The sequence below is a fragment of the Saccopteryx bilineata genome, chromosome 6 (assembly GCF_036850765.1).
Source record: "Saccopteryx bilineata isolate mSacBil1 chromosome 6, mSacBil1_pri_phased_curated, whole genome shotgun sequence".
NCBI classification, from domain to species: Eukaryota; Metazoa; Chordata; class Mammalia; order Chiroptera; family Emballonuridae; genus Saccopteryx; species Saccopteryx bilineata.
The window spans coordinates 105,596,228-105,614,905 of record NC_089495.1 but is presented as its reverse complement, the minus strand read 5'-3'; the positions used below and the strand labels follow the sequence as shown (position 1 = coordinate 105,614,905).

Genomic DNA, 18,678 nt, shown 5'->3' with positions numbered 1-18,678 from the left:
AACTGCATTGCATATTTGAAAGTCGCTAAGAGGGTAGATATTAAAAGTTCTTAAGAACAAAAAATTTTTAACTATGTTTGGTAACAGATGTTAATAAGACATGCTGTAGTGATCACTTTGCAGTACATACAAATATCAAGTCATTATGTTGTATACTTGAAAATAACAATGTCATATGTCAATTATACCTTGAAAAAATAAAATTACGAAAAAAAAGAACATGTTCTCATAAATTATCTTCAATTAAGAGTTATATTAAAATGTATGTTATCCCCCCAAAAGCAAATTATAAAAGTAAAACTAAGATTTGAACTTGAGATCATTTCCTAATTTTAAATCATACTTTCAAAAAGTTAAGAATTAGCTAAATAATTTAGCTACATTTCAGAAATACAAGATAGAGAAATAGTTACCAAGTTCTAATACATGTATTATATAAGGTAGAGCTATATCAACTTTAGAAATTAAAATACATATCACAAGATAATTATTAAAATGCATATTATGCTTATTAAAATACCATAGTTCTTATTGTAATTTATTAAAATATAATCACAAACCTGATTCTCTTTAGTTATCACCAAAGATGAACTTTATAATCTTTATCAAATACATTCAAAATATTACACATTAGAAAATAAACTGTCCAAAATTAACAATAATTTCCTTTGAAATATGAAGTGTCATTCAAAATTTCATATTCTATAAAATCAATACTTTTATCTTTCTGAAAAGACAAAACAACACACAAGTCTTAGAAATATGGTAACAAAGAAGAATCTCCTGTCATAAAATCATTGTTTCCAAAATGCCCATTAAAATGTCTATAAGCTGTTAACATTTTACTTACATACAAAAGGAAATATGACATTAATTTTAAAAGTTATGAAACCTGAACTAATCAAAGAGCAAAATCAAAGAAAAACTTACTAATCTTTAAAATGTGACCATTCTGAGATAGGCAATTTTTAGTAGACATAAAATTCTAAAAACCTTTGTAAGTTCATCCTAGACTAATTCTCACTAAAGGAACTAAATAAAAGATATGTCTGAAGAAGAAAGAAAAAGATCTTGGAAATGATTTCTTGTCTACATTGCAAGAAAAAATTTGAGCAAGATTAATAGTAAAAATGAGGAAATCCAAGAAACATGCTGTAATATCAACTAATAATATCTAATATGGAGGGTTTAAAAGGCAAGAAATTAGGTAATACACAACTATGTTTTGGGGGATAAGTACTATATTTTTTAAAATACTCAGAAATGTAACTTTGAATTTCAAATACTTTTTGCCAAGATATTACAATAAATAAGGTTTCATATACGGCTTACATTAAAATAGGAAATCAGATTTTCTGATGGTTGATCATTTGCTGAATTTAAGATCATCATTAATTGTTGAATAGTATTCATAACAGTCCTAGAGAAAAAGAATAGAAGTGTTAAGCAATGAAGGGGAAAAAATATATCTATTACACAAGTTAAACATATCTTCAAACTCACTGTCTTCCATTTATCTTTAAAAAGTTCTCTGCAATAACTTTATAAAACCATTAGTGTACTACTGTTTACAAGGAATTAAATTTTACTTAAATCTTTAAGAAAGAATGTGTTCATAATCAACCAGTTTATAATTAAAGAACTTGATATACTTATTTACTAATAAAACTATAAATCAATAAAGCATTAAGTGGTCAAACTAATGACATTATTTTAAAAAGAAAACATAAACTGGCATCAAAATAGTAATATTTCAATAAATTATTACTAGAATTAAATACTAAATTTTTCAAATAAAGATGGCAAGTTAGTTAATAACTCAGGTAAAGAACCAAGTGACTCTCCTTTACAGAAATCTTCTTGAAAAAAAAAAAAGCATACATAATTTTAGAAATCACCACTGGTAAAACATAAAATTAGCTCAGTATCTTAAGATCTCTTTAATTCTATAATTTTATGTATGGGACATAGTATTAATGCTCCAATTTCAGAGTAGCAGTATACTGCTACTGTAGGCACCACTTGATGCAAAAAACTCTAAAATACTTGTGGCTGAAAGGGTTCTTAAATATTATTTAGTAAAATGTGTTCAGCATTCTTAGTCAAGGATCTCTAAACTGATATTTCCTCACCTTTCAAATACAATGATTCTATGACTTGTACATCTAGTAATCTATTTAAACCACAGTGACTAAAGCCACAAATTGCTAAACCAAAAATCTTTCTCATTTGTGGTTATACTTGACTACCTTGAAGTATACTATAGTTTCTTTAACACTTGCTCTTTCCTGAAACTCCCTCCTGTCCCGTGGATTTTTTTGCCTCCACTCTCTCAGTTCTCAATCACACCTCTCAACTCTTTTTTAATCTAACTTCTATTTAGCCCTTAAATGCCAGCATTTTCTCTAGCTCAGCCCCTAGCCATACATTCTTGCCATCACACATACTTACTTCAGGCAACCTCATTTATTTGTTGGGTTTGTACTCGCCCCGATTATTCCCAAATCGATCTGATCCTTATATCCTGTTACTACACATCTTCTTCATATCCCATAAAGGTCTTAAGAATAATATTCTAAATACAAATTCATCAAATATTTATCAAACCTTTTCTTGCTACTTCATCCCACCGCCTATCCCTTGGTTCAAGACTTTAGTATCTTTCAGCTGAATTGCTGCAATACGGCACTCTAGAGATTTTGACTCACTATGCCTATGTATATGGTAGTAAGGTCTAGGTGTGTGTACTTTAAAAAAACTCCTCAGGTTATTCTAATTTGTACCCCTAGTTAAGAACCATTGTGACAGATTGAAAGGTGTCTCTAGTGTTCACCATGTTTGTCTCCATTCCCTCACAAACTAATACTATGTAAATGTTCAAAACTCAAGTCTGTCTTTGTCCTTACCCCTGTTTAACACTCAATTATAGCAACAGGCTATATCACAGAAAAGCTAGAGTCAAAACTTGTAAGTATGACATATAAGCCCCTTCATAATCTAGTTCCCACCCTCCTCTCCTGCCATGTCATTTTCTCAATTTATAATCAATAGAGAGTTGCCAATAGTTTACCAGATACATCTTATTGTTTCCTCCCTCTACCCCTTTGCTTATGTTGTTTCCAGCCACTATAATGCCATTATCCTGTGACACGGAACCTTACATGTTCAAAATTCAGTTTAAACATCACTTCACAAAGTCCTTTCTGTACCAACTCATTAATGTAAGTCTATTATTATATTTACACAAAAATTGATTTTTATATGTCTATATAGTCATTTAAAAAATATTACTGATTGCCTACTATGTACCAAGTGTTACCTTCAATCCTAATTATTATATGATGAGCAAAAAGTCATGGCCCATGTGGTATACAACTTAAAGGCTATTAGCAAAGACAAGCAAACACACACATAGTTTTATAATTAAACATTGTGATATATACTGTGAAGGAATTAAAAAGGATGCTAAGAGAAAATAAAAGAAATACTTCAGAGAGAAGTACATTTTTAAAAAAGTTCTATTTGTGCTGTATTAAGGTTCTCAAGCACAAAAGAAGTTGGAGAGTTTGGGAAAGTGGCTGATACATAATGGACAGGAAAACAAGGTGAAGTTGGAGAGGCAACAAAACTAGACCATATAAGGTCTCACAGGCATTGAAAGAAATCTGCAATGTATTTCAGTTGCAATAGGAAACAATGAGAAGGTTTAACGGCAGAGTAAACATGATCTGAATTACATTTCCAGAATATTTTTCTGGGGGCTTTCTGAAGAATAGATTTGGTGGTGGAGAGAAAGGAATGGTGATGCAAGTAGATGCAATGAGATCAGATAGTAGGCTACTGCTAAAATATCCCAGAAAAAAAGGTATCATGGAAAAGAATTGTGAGATTAGAATGGAGAATAGATGAACTCAAGAATTTTAGGCCCTGGCTGGTTGGCTCAACAGGTAGAGCGTCGGCTGGGTATGTGGATATCCCGGGTTCAATCCCTGGTCAGGAAACATATGAGAAATGACCATCTGCTTCTCTCCCCCTCTCTCTTCCCCTCTCTCCCTCTTCCTCTCCTATAGCCACAGGCTCGGTTGGTTCAGTCGTCAGCCCTGGGCGCTGAGGATAGCTAGTGGATTCGAGCATTGGCCCCAGATGGGGGTTGTCAGGTGGATCCTGATCGGGGCATGCAGGAGTTTATCTTTCTATCTACCCTCCTCTCACTTTAAAAGAAAAAGAAAAGAAAAATATTTTAGAGGTAACCTCAATGACACTTGATAACAGATGAGATGTGTAAAAGTAAGAGAGGATATGCCAGAAAAACAAGTCTTAATAAATTTAAGAGATTAAAATCATACCAAGCATTTTTTCTGACCACAATGGTATAAAACTAAAAATTGATTACATGAAAAAAACTACAACATTCTCAAATAAGTGGAGCTTAAACTACATGCTACTGAACAACCACTGGTGCTAGAATGGCTTCTGGGTTGTATGCTAACCAAATAGTGATGCATTTTTTTGCTTTTTATTTTTTTGACAGAGACAGAGAGAATGAGTCAGAGAGAGGGACAGATAGAGACAGACAGACAGGAAGGGAGAGAAATGAGAAGCATCAACTCTTCATTGCAGATCCTTAGTTGTTCATCGATTGCTTTCTCATATGCACAGCAGAACAAGTGACCCCTTGCTCAAGTCAGCAACCTTGGATTCAAGCCAGGGACCTTGGGCTTCAAACCGGCGAGCTCTGGGCTCAAGCCAGCAACCATGGAGTTATGTCTATGATCCCATGTTCAAGCCAACGACCCCGTGCTCAAGCCAATAACCTTGGAGTTTCGAACCTGGGTCGTCCGCATCCCAGTCTGATGCCCTACCCACTGCACCACTGCCTAGTCAGGCTCTTTTGCTTTTTTATTTATTGAAAAGGAACACAATCCCATCCTAGGTTATATTTTTTAACAATAGACAGAACTAGGTCTAATAATCATACCATCAGCAACTAGCAAAGTACCTGGAACACAAAGAGTACTCAATGTAATATATATATTCATGGCATGTATATGCAAATACATAATGAAATCAACAAACCCAAATCCCTATAAAGCACTGAATAAACAATTACAATGAAAATGAAAAGTGAGAAAATTCATACCTAACTGGAGTCTGGGGAAGAATCACATTCAACTCTTCATCAGGGTTATTTTTTTGTGGTGTTCTCTGTATTTCAAAACTAAATAATGAAAAACAAAGTCATTTAGACTGAAAATTTACACTTTGTGCTTTATGAGTCAAAAAAAGCAGTAAAATATGTTCTGTTGCCTGATAATATCATACAAAATGATAAGTCTATAAAAGAACTGATAAAAGATAATCCAAAAGTTTCACAAATACGTTTTTCTCACTATTGTTTTTAAGTTGGGTTTCTTTCCACTAGGTTTACTACAAAGTAGTACATCGATCATTAAGAATTTTTTTGAAAGTAAAAGTTAGATGATTTTCCTACAAAGTTAGATGTTCAATGACATTATTAATAAAGTTTTTCCGAAACAAAAATATCAAAGCTCAAGTTTTTCAATCATTATGCCTTCTAAAGCCTTTACCTTGACTTATGTAAAATTAAAAATATTTTACTTGTATTTAACTTCCAAATTACATATTTTTCAGTTATAGCGTAAAATATTTCATGCCAAAAACATAATAGTAACCATACTTACAGTCACTCAAAATGTTTTGTAATTTCTCTGAACCATCTTTACTTTAGAATTCTATATGTTATTAACTTTAAAAAAGGGGGGGGGCCTGACTGGTTGGCTCAGCCTGACTGAGGGGGCCTGAGTATCGGCCTAGCGTGTGGAAGTCTTGGGTTCGATTCCCAGTCAGGACACATAGGAAAAGCACCCACCTGCTTCTCCACCTTTCCCCCTCTCCTTCCTCTCTGTCTCTCTTCCCCTCCTGTAGCCAGGGCTCCATTGGAGCAAAGTTGGCCCGCGTGCTGAGGACGGCTCCATGGCCTCCCCCTCAGGTGTTAGAATGGCTCCTGCCCCAACGGAGCAATGCCCCAGATGGGCAGAGCATCACCCCTAGTGGACATGCCAGGTGGATCCTGGTCAGGCACATGCGGGAGTCTGACTGCCTCACCGCTTCTAGCTTCATAAAAAAAATATATGTATATATATAATATATAAAGAGAACCAAGAAAGTAACAGCTGAAAGTGAAAGGCTGAAAGAGGACAGCAATCCCTTGAATCAACAAATTACAGTTAACCCTTGAACAATGTGGGTTGTTCCCTTACACCTTGGACTCACACAGTTCAAACCTGCATTGTTTAACCATCAACTGTATTTTCAATCCACAGTCCAAAATTTGCATATGCAGGGGGCCAGCTTAAAATATACATAGATTTTGACTGCACAGGTGGTTGGAGCTTCTAACCCATAATTGTTCAAGAGACAACTGTTCTTCAACAATTATTTCTCTTAATCAAAAAAAAAAATAGATGATATACAAAAAAATTCACATTAAATTCCTATCTCAGAGACAAAAAGGGTGTTACATAATGATAAAGGGGTCAATCCAACAAAAAGACATATATAACATTTATTATATTTGTAAATATCATGCATCCAACATAGGAGTGCCCAAATATATAAAGCAAATATTAATAGACCTGAAAGAAGAAATAGATGGCAACACAATTAATAGTAGAAAAGTTCCCTTCCGTTACTCCACTAACACCTCATTTACACCAAAAGATGTATCATCCAGACAGAAACTCAATAAGGAAACATTGGCCTTAACTGACATATTTGACCATATGGAATTAACAGATATTTGAAGAACATTCTATCCAAAGCAACAGCATATACATTCTTCTCAAGTGCACTCTGAAGAACAGTTTCTAAGAGAGATCACATGTTATGCCAGAAAAACAAGTCTTAATAAATTTAAGAGATTAAAATCATACCAAGCATTTTTCTGACCACATGGTATAAAACTAAAAATTGATTACATGAAGAAAACTAAAACATTCACTAATAAGTGGAGCTTAAACTACATGCTACTGAACAACAACTGAATCAAAGAAAAATCAAACCACTGAATCAAAGAAAAACAAAAATGTATAATACCAAAGGTTATAAAATGCAATAAAAGCAGTTCAAAGGTGAAAGTTCATATAATAAACACCTACTTCAAAAAAAAGAAAAATCTCAAATAAACAACCTAACTTCATACCTCAAGGAGCTAGAAAAAGAAGAACAAATCCCAAAGAGAGTAAAAGGAACAAAAGAAAGATCAGAGCAGACGAGAAGCAATCAATGAACAACTGAAGTGCCTCAAATACAAGTTGATGCTTCTCATCTTTCTTCCTTCGTGTCTCTGTCTTCTTCCCTCTCTTTCCTTCACTCTTTCTCTTTCTCTCTCAATCCTGCTAAAAATAAATAAAGATCAGAACAGAAATAAAGAGATTAAAATAACTAACTAGAGATTAAAAAGACAACAGAAAAGATCAATAAAGAGATGGTTCTTTAAAAAATACACAAAATTAAAAAACCTTTAGCTAGACTCAACAAGAAAAAAAGAGTATATACACACAAATATGTAAAATAGTTATTAACCATACTATGATCATTCAAAAATTTCTATAATTACTTTCAACCACTCTTCATCTCAGAAATAAAACAGGAGATGTATGTACTTCTGATACCACAGAAGTATAATAAATTCATAAGACTGCTATAAACAATTATATACCGGTGGATGACGTCAGAGTAATGGCGGAGTAGGAAGCGATACCGATAAATCTCCCCCAAAACTCAACAAGATCTTCAACCAGAAACAGAAAAACCTATACTTGGAGCCTCCAGATGCTTCACAATACACCCGAAGGTATGGTCGAGTGAAAAATTGGCTAAATATATAACCAAATCCTGAAAGAAATAGGGAGTAAGAAATGCTCCGCCTTCCTCACTAACCTAAACAGGGCGGCTTTCTCTGGTAACTGTGAATATAGAAACTGAGGCGGGCAAAGGGGGTGAATACATCCAGGCCGCGCACAAAAGGCCGAACCAGGCTGTGGCACGGAGATCCTAGCGGAGGAAAAACTGTTCCTGTGGCAAGCCGGGCAATACAAGCTAACACTCGCACCAAACCCAAACAAAGAAAGACAAGCGGGGCAGCCATTTTACCCATTCTCCTGGTTGGTGCGCAGTTAGTGGGCGAGAGATCTCTTCCTAAGCCCCAGAAGTGGGTGTCCGTGTTGCCCCACAGAGAGGCAGGGTCAGAGGCCTTTCTGTGGGCCGAAAGCAGAATCTCTGAGCAGCCCCACCGCCCTGGGAAAGCCGCGCACGGGAGGGAGTAAGAACTAATTCCAACGGTGGAAATTTTCCGTGCTGGTGAGGGTTTCACTCAGGGAAAGACGGCCGGCCTCATATCCTGGTGTGTGCGCGCAGATAGGTAGTGAGCGATTCCTCCGAGTGCCTCGGCAGGGCGCGCCCGTGTTATCGCACAGAGGGGCAGAGTCAGGGGCCTTTGTGTGGGCAAAAGCGGAATCTCAGGCCGCCCCAGCACCTTGCAAAAGCCGCGCACGGGGACGGAGCGAGAGCGAATTCCAGCGCTGCAAATTTCCATGCAGTTGGGGGTTTCACTCAGAGCGTGAGACTACTGGCCGGATATCCTGGTCTGCGCGCGCAGATAGTGAATGAGAGTTTCCTCCAAGCACCCCGGAAGTGGGTGCCCGCCTGTGTTACCGGACAGAGTGGCAGAGCCAGAGGTCTTTGAGTGGGCGGAAAGCCCGCCTGATTATGCTAGCAGCTCTGACTGACTGAGCCTTACCCAAAGCCCTGTGCTGAGTGGAAATAGATTGGGGAGTTGCCAGCTCTTTGAACCTCTTACTATCCAGGCAGAGGCAGCAACAACCCCATAGCTGGATTATCAGGCTACTAATTGAGGAAGGAAAGACTAGGAGAAAGGCTCCAGGAACACGGACTCTCTCACTGTCGGAGCCTATGAAAGCTAATGAGCCTTGACTCCCAACGAGACTAAAGCACAATACATGACATTGCCATAGAGACTTATCAACTGCAAACCTCTACCTGAGCGTGCCAAAGGGGCAGAACCTGGGGTACAGAGTCACCGACCAGGAAGAGGGAGAGAAAAGAAAAAACAAGAAGATAACCTCTCAAAATCAAGAATAATCTGCAGACTTTATAACCTATCCCATTTTATTATATTTGTTCGTTTGTTTCTCTTATCTTCATTCTTGATACTTTTTTTCCTCCTCCAATTTGGCCGATTAACTCTCTGCCAGTCTTACTCTCTCCTCTCCTTGAACTACACTACCCATAAGTGTTACATCTCCCATTATCTTTTTTCTCCTCTTCCTTTCTCTCTATGAGGGTTGCACTCCAAAACCCTTAACTCTCTCTCTCTCCTTTCTTTTTTCTTCTTTTACTGGTTCCCTCTTTTTTTCTCTCTCTCTCTTTCTTTTCTCCCTCTATAGTAGTTTCTTCCTTTCTCCTTTACATCTCCTCTCATTCAAACCTCAATAACAAACAAATTATCTTATCTGGGACTCAAACTTATGTTTGTGGCATTTTGGGGGATTTTTACTTCACCTTTTTAACTCACTAGCAGTGCTCCCATCCCTGGCTCTCCATTTTATCTAGTTCTTGTTCCACTAAATACAATAGTATTTTTTTAATTTGTCCCCCCATTTTTCTGTTCTCTTATTCCTCTCATCATAACTCTTAGACAACACCAACACCTAAAAGCAAATCATTTTATTCTTGACCCAAATTTTTTCCTTATTTGCTTTTTGTGGGTCCATACCGCCCCCCCCTTTTTTTTTTTCCTTTTTTTTTCTTTTTTTTTTTTTTTTGCCCCTTTATTACTTTTCCCCAATTCAGGACCTCCATCACAGGCATTGTTTGTTATAATTCACAGTTCACCACAAGATTTTCTCAAGAAAAAGGGGAGAGGAGAGGAAAAAAGGAGGGGGGGAATAATTTCCTTTTTTCAAAAATTATTATTTTATTTTTCTTTATTTCATTATTAATTTTCTTTTAAAAAAACAACTCTTTGATTTTTTATTTTTTTTAACTTTTTATTCTTCATTAAATCTCATTAATACTATCAACAAAACCACCCTCAGATGCCATTAAGGAAGAGAAAATCGAATATCATGGATACAAAAGAAAGAGAGGTAACACAGCTAGATGAGGAAAAATCTATGGAGAAAAAATTTAATATATTGGAAACCTTGGAGCTAAATGACAGAGAATTCAAGATAGAAATACTAAAAATCCTCCGAGATATACAAGAAAACACAGAAAGGCAATTTAGGGAGCTCAGAAAACAACTCAATGAACACAAAGAATATATGTCCAAAGAAATTGAAACTATAAAAACAAATCAAACAGAGATGAAAAACTCAATTCACGAGCTGAAAAACGAAGTAACAAGCTTAGCTAATAGAACAGGTCAGATAGAAGAGAGGATTAGTGAAATAGAAGACAAGCAACTTGAGGCACAACAGAGAGAAGAAGAAAGAGACTCAAAAATTAAAAAAAATGAGATAGCCCTACAAGAATTATCTGACTCCATCAAAAAGAATAACATAAGAATAATAGGTATATCAGAGGGAGAAGAGAGAGAAAATGGAATGGAGAACATACTCAAACAAATAATAGATGAGAACTTCCCAAGCCTGTGGAAAGAACTAAAGCCTCAAATTCAAGAAGCAAACAGAACACCGAGTTTTCTTAACCCCAACAAACCTACTCCAAGGCATATCATAATGAAATTGACACAAACCAACAGCAAAGAAAAAATTCTCAAGGCAGCCAGGGAAAAGAAGAATACAACATATAAAGGAAGGCCCATTAGATTATCATCAGATTTCTCAGCAGAAACTCTACAAGCTAGAAGAGAGTGGACCCCAATATTTAAAGTCCTGAAAGAGAGAAACTTTCAGCCACGAATACTATACCCATCAAAGCTATCCTTCAAATATGAAGGAGAAATAAAAACATTCACAGATACAGAAAAGATGAGGGAATTTATCATCAGAAAACCCCCACTCCAGGAATTACTAAAGGGGGTTCTCCAATCAGATACAAAGAACAAAAAAAAAACAGAGCCACAAGTAAAAGCTCCAAGAAGAACACAATAAAACCAAATTTAAACTGTGACAACAACAAAAAGAAAGAGGGGGAGAAGATGGAGATTAACAGTAGCAAAGGACGATGGAGTGAAAAAGTACTCACAAAATAGTTCGCTACAATGAACAGGGTAGGGACCCTTTTCATTACTCAAAGGTAACCACCATTGAAAAAACCACCACAGAAGCACATGAGATAAAAAAGATAGCAACAGAGGAAAGATGTATGGAATACAACCAAATAAAAACAAAAGATAGAAAAACGAAAGAGAAGGATCAAACAAGACACAAAACTAACAGAAAGCAAGATATAAAATGGCAATAGGGAACTCACAAGTATCAATAATTACACTAAATGTAAACGGATTAAACTCACCAATAAAAAGGCACAGAGTAGCAGAATGGATTAAAAAAGAAAATCCAACTATATGCTGCCTACAGGAAACTCATTTAAGGAACAAGGATAAAAACAAATTCAAAGTGAAAGGCTAGAAAACAATACTCCAAGCAAATATCCAAAAAAAAGCAGGTGTAGCAATACTCATATCGGATAATGCTGACTACAAGACAGGAAAAGTACTCAGAGATAAAAATGGCCATTTCATAATGGCTAAGGGGACACTGAATCAAGAAGACATAACAATTCTTAATATATATGCACCAAACCAAGGAGCACCAAAATATATAAGACAGCTACTTATTGATCTTAAAACAAAAACTGACAAAAACACAATCATACTTGGAGACCTCAATACACCGCTGACGGCTCTAGAACGGTCATCCAAACAGAGAATCAACAAAGACATAGTGGCCTTAAACAAAACACTAGAGCACCTGGATATGATAGACATCTACAGGACATTTCATCCCAAAGTGACTGAGTATACATTTTTCTCCAGTGTACATGGATCATTCTCAAGAATTGACCATATGTTGGGCCACAAAAACAACATCAGCAAATTCAGAAAAATTGAAGTTGTACCAAGCATATTTTCTGATCATAAAGCCTTGAAACTAGAATTCAACTGCAAAAAAGAGGAAAAAAATCCCACAAAAATGTGGAAACTAAACAACATACTTTTAAAAAATGAATGGGTCAAAGAAGAAATAAGTGCAGAGATCAAAAGATTTATACAGACTAATGAAAATGACAATACGACATATCAGAATCTATGGGATGCAGCAAAAGCAGTGATAAGAGGGAAGTTCATATCACTTCAGGTATATATGAACAAACAAGAGAGAGCCCAAGTGAACCACTTAACTTCCCACCTTAAGGAACTAGAAAAAGAAGAACAAAGACAACCCAAAACCAGCCGAAGAAAGGAGATAATAAAAATCAGAGCAAAAATAAATGAATTAGAGAACAGAAAAACTATAGAAAAAATTAATAGAACAAGGAGCTGGTTCTTTGAAAAGATCAATAAAATTGACAAACCCTTGGCAAGACTTACCAAGGAAAAAAGAGAAAGAACTCATATAAACAAAATCCAAAATGAAAGAGGAGAAATCACCACGGACACCGTAGATATACAAAGAATTATTGTAGAATACTATGAAAAACTTTATGCCACTAAATTCAACAACCTAGAAGAAATGGATAAATTCCTAGAACAATACAACCTTCCTAGACTGAGTCAAGAAGAAGCAGAAAGCCTAAACAGACCTATCAGTAGAGAAGAAATAGAAAAAAACCATTAAAAACCTCCCCAAAAATAAAAGTCCAGGCCCTGACGGCTATACCAGCGAATTTTATCAAACATTCAAAGAAGACTTGGTTCCTATTCTACTCAAAGTCTTCCAAAAAATTGAAGAAGAAGCAGCAATACTTCCAAACACATTTTATGAGGCCAACATAACCCTCATACCAAAACCAGGCAAGGATGGCACAAAAAAAGAAAACTACAGACCAATATCTCTAATGAATACAGATGCTAAAATACTAAAGAAAATACTAGCAAATCGAATACAACAACATATTAAAAAAATAATACATCATGATCAAGTGGGATTCATCCCAGAATCTCAAGGATGGTTCAACATACGTAAAAAGGTTAACGTAATACACCATATCAACAAAACAAAGAACAAAAACCACATGATCTTATCAATAGATGCAGAAAAGGCTTTCGATAAAATACAACACAATTTTATGTTTAAGACTCTCAACAAAATGGGTATAGAAGGAAAATATCTCAACATGATAAAGGCCATATATGATAAACCATCAGCTAACATCATATTAAATAGCACTAAACTGAAGGCTTTCCCCCTTAAATCAGGAACAAGACAGGGTTGTCCACTCTCTCCACTCTTATTTAATGTGGTACTAGAGGTTCTCGCCACAGCAATCAGACAAGACAAAGAAATAAAAGGCATCTATATCGGAAAAGAAGAAGTAAAGGTATCACTTTTTGCAGATGATATGATCCTATACATCGAAAACCCCAAAGAATCCACAAAAAGACTACTAGAAACAATAAGCCAATACAGTAAGGTCGCAGGATACAAAATTAACATTCAGAAGTCAATAGCCTTTCTATATGCCAACAATGAAACAACTGAGAAGGAACTCAAAAGAATAATCCCCTTCACGATTGCAACAAAAAAAATAAAGTACTTAGGAATAAACATAACAAAGAATGTAAAGGACTTATATAATGAAAACTATAAACCATTGTTAAGGGAAATTGAAAAAGATATAATGAGATGGAAGAATATACCTTGTTCTTGGCTAGGAAGAATAAATATAATCAAGATGGCTATATTACCCAAAGCAATATACAAATTCAATGCAATTCCCATCAAACTTCCAATGACGTTTTTTAAAGAAATAGAGCAAAAAATCATCAGATTTATATGGAACTATAAAAAACCCCGAATAGCCAAAGCAATCGTAAAGAAAAAGAATGAAGCTGGGGGCATTACAATACCTGACTTCAAACTCTATTATAGGGCCACGACAATCAAAACAGCATGGTATTGGCAGAAAAATAGACACTCAGACCAATGGAACAGAATAGAAAGTCCAGAAATAAAACCACATATATATAGTCAAATAATTTTTGATAAAGGGGCCAACAACACACAATGGAGAAAAGAAAGCTTCTTCAATAAATGGTGCTGGGAAAACTGGAAAGCCACATGCAAAAGAATGAAACTGGACTACAGTTTGTCCCCCTGTACTAAAATTAACTCAAAATGGATCAAAGATCTAAACATAAGACCTGAAACAATTAAGTACATAGAAGAAGACATAGGTACTCAACTCATGGACCTGGGTTTTAAAGAGCATTTTATGAATTTGACTCCAATGGCAAGAGAAGTGAAGGCAAAAATTAATGAATGGGACTACATCAGACTAAGAAGTTTTTGCTCAGCAAGAGAAACTGATAACAAAATAAACAGAAAGCCAACTAAATGGGAAATGATATTTTCAAACAACAGCTCAGATAAGGGCCTAATATCCAAAATATACAAAGAACTCATAAAACTCAACAACAAACAAACAAACAATCCCATAAAAAAATGGGAAGAGGATATGAACAGACACTTCTCCCAGGAAGAAATACAAATGGCCAACAGATATATGAAAAGATGCTCATCTTCTTTAGCTATTAGAGAAATGCAAATCAAAACAGCAATGAGATACCACCTCACACCTGTTCGATTAGCTATTATTAGCAAGACAGGTAATAGCAAGTGTTGGAGAGGCTGTGGAGAAAAAGGAACCCTCATACACTGTTGGTGGGAATGTAAAGTAGTACAACCATTATGGAAGAAAGTATGGTGGTTCCTCAAAAAACTGAAAATAGAACTACCTTATGACCCAGCAATCCCTCTACTGGGTATATACCCCAAAAACTCAGAAACATTGATACGTAAAGACACATGCAGCCCCATGTTTATTGCAGCATTGTTCACAGTGGCCAGGACATGGAAACAACCAAAAAGCCCGTCAATAGATGACTGGATAAAGAAGATGTGGCACATATACACTATGGAATACTACTCAGCCATAAGAAATGATGACATCGGAACATTTACAGCAAAATGGTGGGATCTAGATAACATGATACGAAGCGAAATAAGTAAATCAGAAAAAACCAGGAACTGCATTATTCCATACGTAGGTGGGACATAAAAGTGAAACTAAGAGACATTGATAAGAGTGTGGTGGTTACGGGGGGGAGGGGGGAATGGGAGAGGGAAAGGGGGAGGGGGAGGGGCACAAAGAAAACAAGATAGAAGGTGTCAGAGGACAATCTGACTTTGGGTGATGGGTATGCATCATAATTGAACGACAAGATACCCTGGTCTTGTTATCTTTGAATATATGTATCCTGATTTATTGATGTCACCCCATTAAAAAAATAAAATTATTTAAAAAAAAAAATTATATACCATAAGTGGACAACTTAGAAGAATAGATAATCTCTAGAAACATAAAATCTTCCCAAACTTAATCATAATGAAATAGAAAATCTGGATAGATCTACAAGTAAGGAAATTAAATCAGTAATTAAAAATGTCCAAACAGAGGCAAGTTCAGGATCAGACAACTTCAGTGGTAAATCTAGCAAACAATCAAAAAAAAATACCAATCCTTCTCAAACTCTTCCCCCCCTCAAAAACAAAAGAGGAGTGAACTATTCCCAATCTATTTTTTGAAGCCAGCATTACCCTACTACCAAAACCAGACTAAGATGACTCACACACAAAAAAAGTTATAGGCTAATATTCCTGATGAACAACAAATGTAAAAATTCTCAATAAAATATTATCAAACCAAATTCAATTATACACCTTGAAAGAATCATACACATGATCAAGACAGGATCAAGATGGACTTATTCCAGGGATGCAGGAAAGTATCAACATATACAAATCAGTCAATGTGTTACACCACACATTAACCTACACATTAACAAAATAAAAGATAAAGATAATATAATCATCTCAACAAATGCAGAAAAAGCATTTGACAAAACTCAACATTCATTTATGATAATAACTCTCAACAGAGCAGGCACAGAGGAAAAGTACCTCAACATAATAAAGGCCAATCATGACAAGAACACAGCCAGCATCATACTCAATGATGAAAGCTTTTCCTAAGATCAAAAACAAATCCAGGATGACCACTCTTGCCACTTTTATTCAACATAGTACTGAAAGTTCTAGCCAGAGCAATTAGGCAATAAAACGATAAAAAGGCATCCAGATTGGAGAGAAAAAAGATAAACTGTTTGCAGATAGAATGGTATTATATATAGGAAACCCTAAACACTCCATCAAAAAACTGTTAGAACTAATAAAGTTTTCAAGTTGCGGGATACAAAATCAATATGCAAAAGTCATTTGTGTTTTTTACACTAATTACAAACTATAATAAAGAGAAATTAAGAAAAGGTTCTATTTATAATTGCATCAAAAAGAATAAAATACCTAGAAATAAGTTTAACCATGGAAGTGAAAGTCCTGTACACTGAAAAGTAAAAGACACTGATAAAAAAAAAATCAAGACACAATTAAATGAAAGATATTCAATGCTCATGAATGAAAGAATTAATATTGTTAAAATATCCAGACTACCCACAGCAATCTACATATTCAAGGTAATCCCAATCAAAATTCCAATGGCATTTTCCATAAAAATAGAACAGACAATCCTAAAATTTTTTTTTTTTTTTGTATTTTTCTGAAGTTGGAAACGGGGAGGCAGTCAGACAGGCTCCCGACCGGGATCCACCCAGCATGCCCACCAGGAGGCAATGCTCTGCCCATCTGGGGCATCGCTCTGCTGCAACCACAGCCATTCTAGTGCCTGAGGCAGAGGCCACAGAGCCTTCCTCAGTGCCCGGGCCAACTTTGCTCCAATGGAGCCTTGGCTGCGGGAGGGGAAGAGAGAGACAGAGAGGAAGGAGAAGGGGAGGGGTGGAGAAGCAGATGGGCGCTTCTCCTGTAATGCCCTGGCCGGGAATCAAACCCGGGACTCCCGCACGCCAGGCCAACGCTCTACCACTGAGCCAACCAGCCAGGGCCGACAACCCTAAAATTTGAATGGAATCACAAAAATAAATAAATAGTTCCTGACCAGGTGGTGGCGCAGTGGATAGAGCGTTGGACTAGGATGCAGAGGACACAGGTTCGAGATTCTGAGGTCACCAGCTTGAGCATGGGCTCATCTGGTTTGAGCAAAGCTCACCAGCTTGGACCTAGGGTCACTAGCTCGAGCAAGGGGTTACTTGGTCTGCTGAAGGCCCACGGTCAAGGCATGTATGAGAAAGCAATCAATGAACAACTAAGGTGTCGCAACAAAAAAAACTGATAATTGATGCTTCTCATCTCTCTCCATTCATGTGTGTCTGTCCCTATCTATCCCTCTCTCTGTCTCTGTAAAAAAAAAAAAAAAAAAAGCTATAGTAACATAGCACAAAGATCAGTTCAAAAAATGCTATACAGATGTTTACCTGGAACCTATATGTTCCTATAGACTAAGGTCATCCTGTTAAATTTAATTTGTAAATAGAGAAATAAAAATAAATAATTCCTAAAAAATAAAAACCTCTAGTAGTCAAAATAGTACAAAATTAGCAAAAAAATAGACACGCATATCAATGCAACAGACTAGAGATCCAAGAAATAAACCCATACATATATCATCAATTAATTTATGACGAGAAACCAAGAATTTTGAACAAGGCAAACAGTTTCTTCAATAAGTGGTGATGCGAAAACTGGATAGCCACATACAAATGAATAAAACTTGACCACTATCTTACATCAGACACAAAAATTAACTCAAAATGAATTAAAGACTTGAATGTAGAAACTGAAACCATAAAACTCCTTGAAAAAAACAAGGTGGTAATAAGCTCTTTGACACTGATGTTAAAGATATTTTTAGTCTGACACCAAAAGCAAAAATAAAACAGCAAGAGTACATCAAACTAAGTCTTCTGCACAGCAAAAAAAAATCAACAAAATTTTAAAAAAACAACCTACTCAATAAGAAAAAATATTTGCAAATCATACCTCTTAAGAAGTTAATACTCAAAATATACAAAGAATACAACAACAAAAACAATCAAATTTAAAAATAAGCAGAACTGAATGGACATTTTTTCCAAAAAGGATACACAGATGACCAACAGGTACATTAAATCATTAGCCTTCAGGGGAAGGCAAATCAAAACCACAATGAGATATCATCTCATGCCAGAATGACTATTATCAAAAAGATTAGAAATAACCAGTGTTGGTGAGGATGTGAAAAAAAGAGAAAGAACATTTGAGCAGAGTTGGTGGGAAGTAGATCGATGCAGCCACTATGAAAAGCTGTATGGAAATTCCTCAAAAAAATGAAAAACTGAGCTACCACATGATCCAGCAATTCTACTTCTGGGTATTTATTCAAAAAACAAAAATATAAACACTAATTTGAAAAGGTAACTGCACCCCTATGTTCACTGCAGCATTATTTACAACAGCTAAGATATGGAAAACTATGTGTCCATTTATAGATACA

General features: G+C 35.8%; 1 protein-coding gene across 4 annotated transcripts in view; it reads right to left on the bottom strand.

Annotated features, from left to right (window-relative positions):
• RB1 (RB transcriptional corepressor 1) overlaps positions 1–18,678 on the bottom strand; it is a 215,998-nt gene that overhangs the window by 103,654 nt on the left and 93,666 nt on the right. For all 4 annotated transcript variants that reach the window (XM_066236318.1, XM_066236315.1, XM_066236316.1 and 1 more), the window contains 2 exons: positions 5,141–5,218; positions 1,333–1,420 (listed from right to left, as the gene is read on the bottom strand). In XM_066236318.1, coding sequence (XP_066092415.1) covers positions 1,333–1,420; positions 5,141–5,218 — 166 coding nt within the window. The remainder of the gene's footprint in view (positions 1–1,332; positions 1,421–5,140; positions 5,219–18,678) is intronic.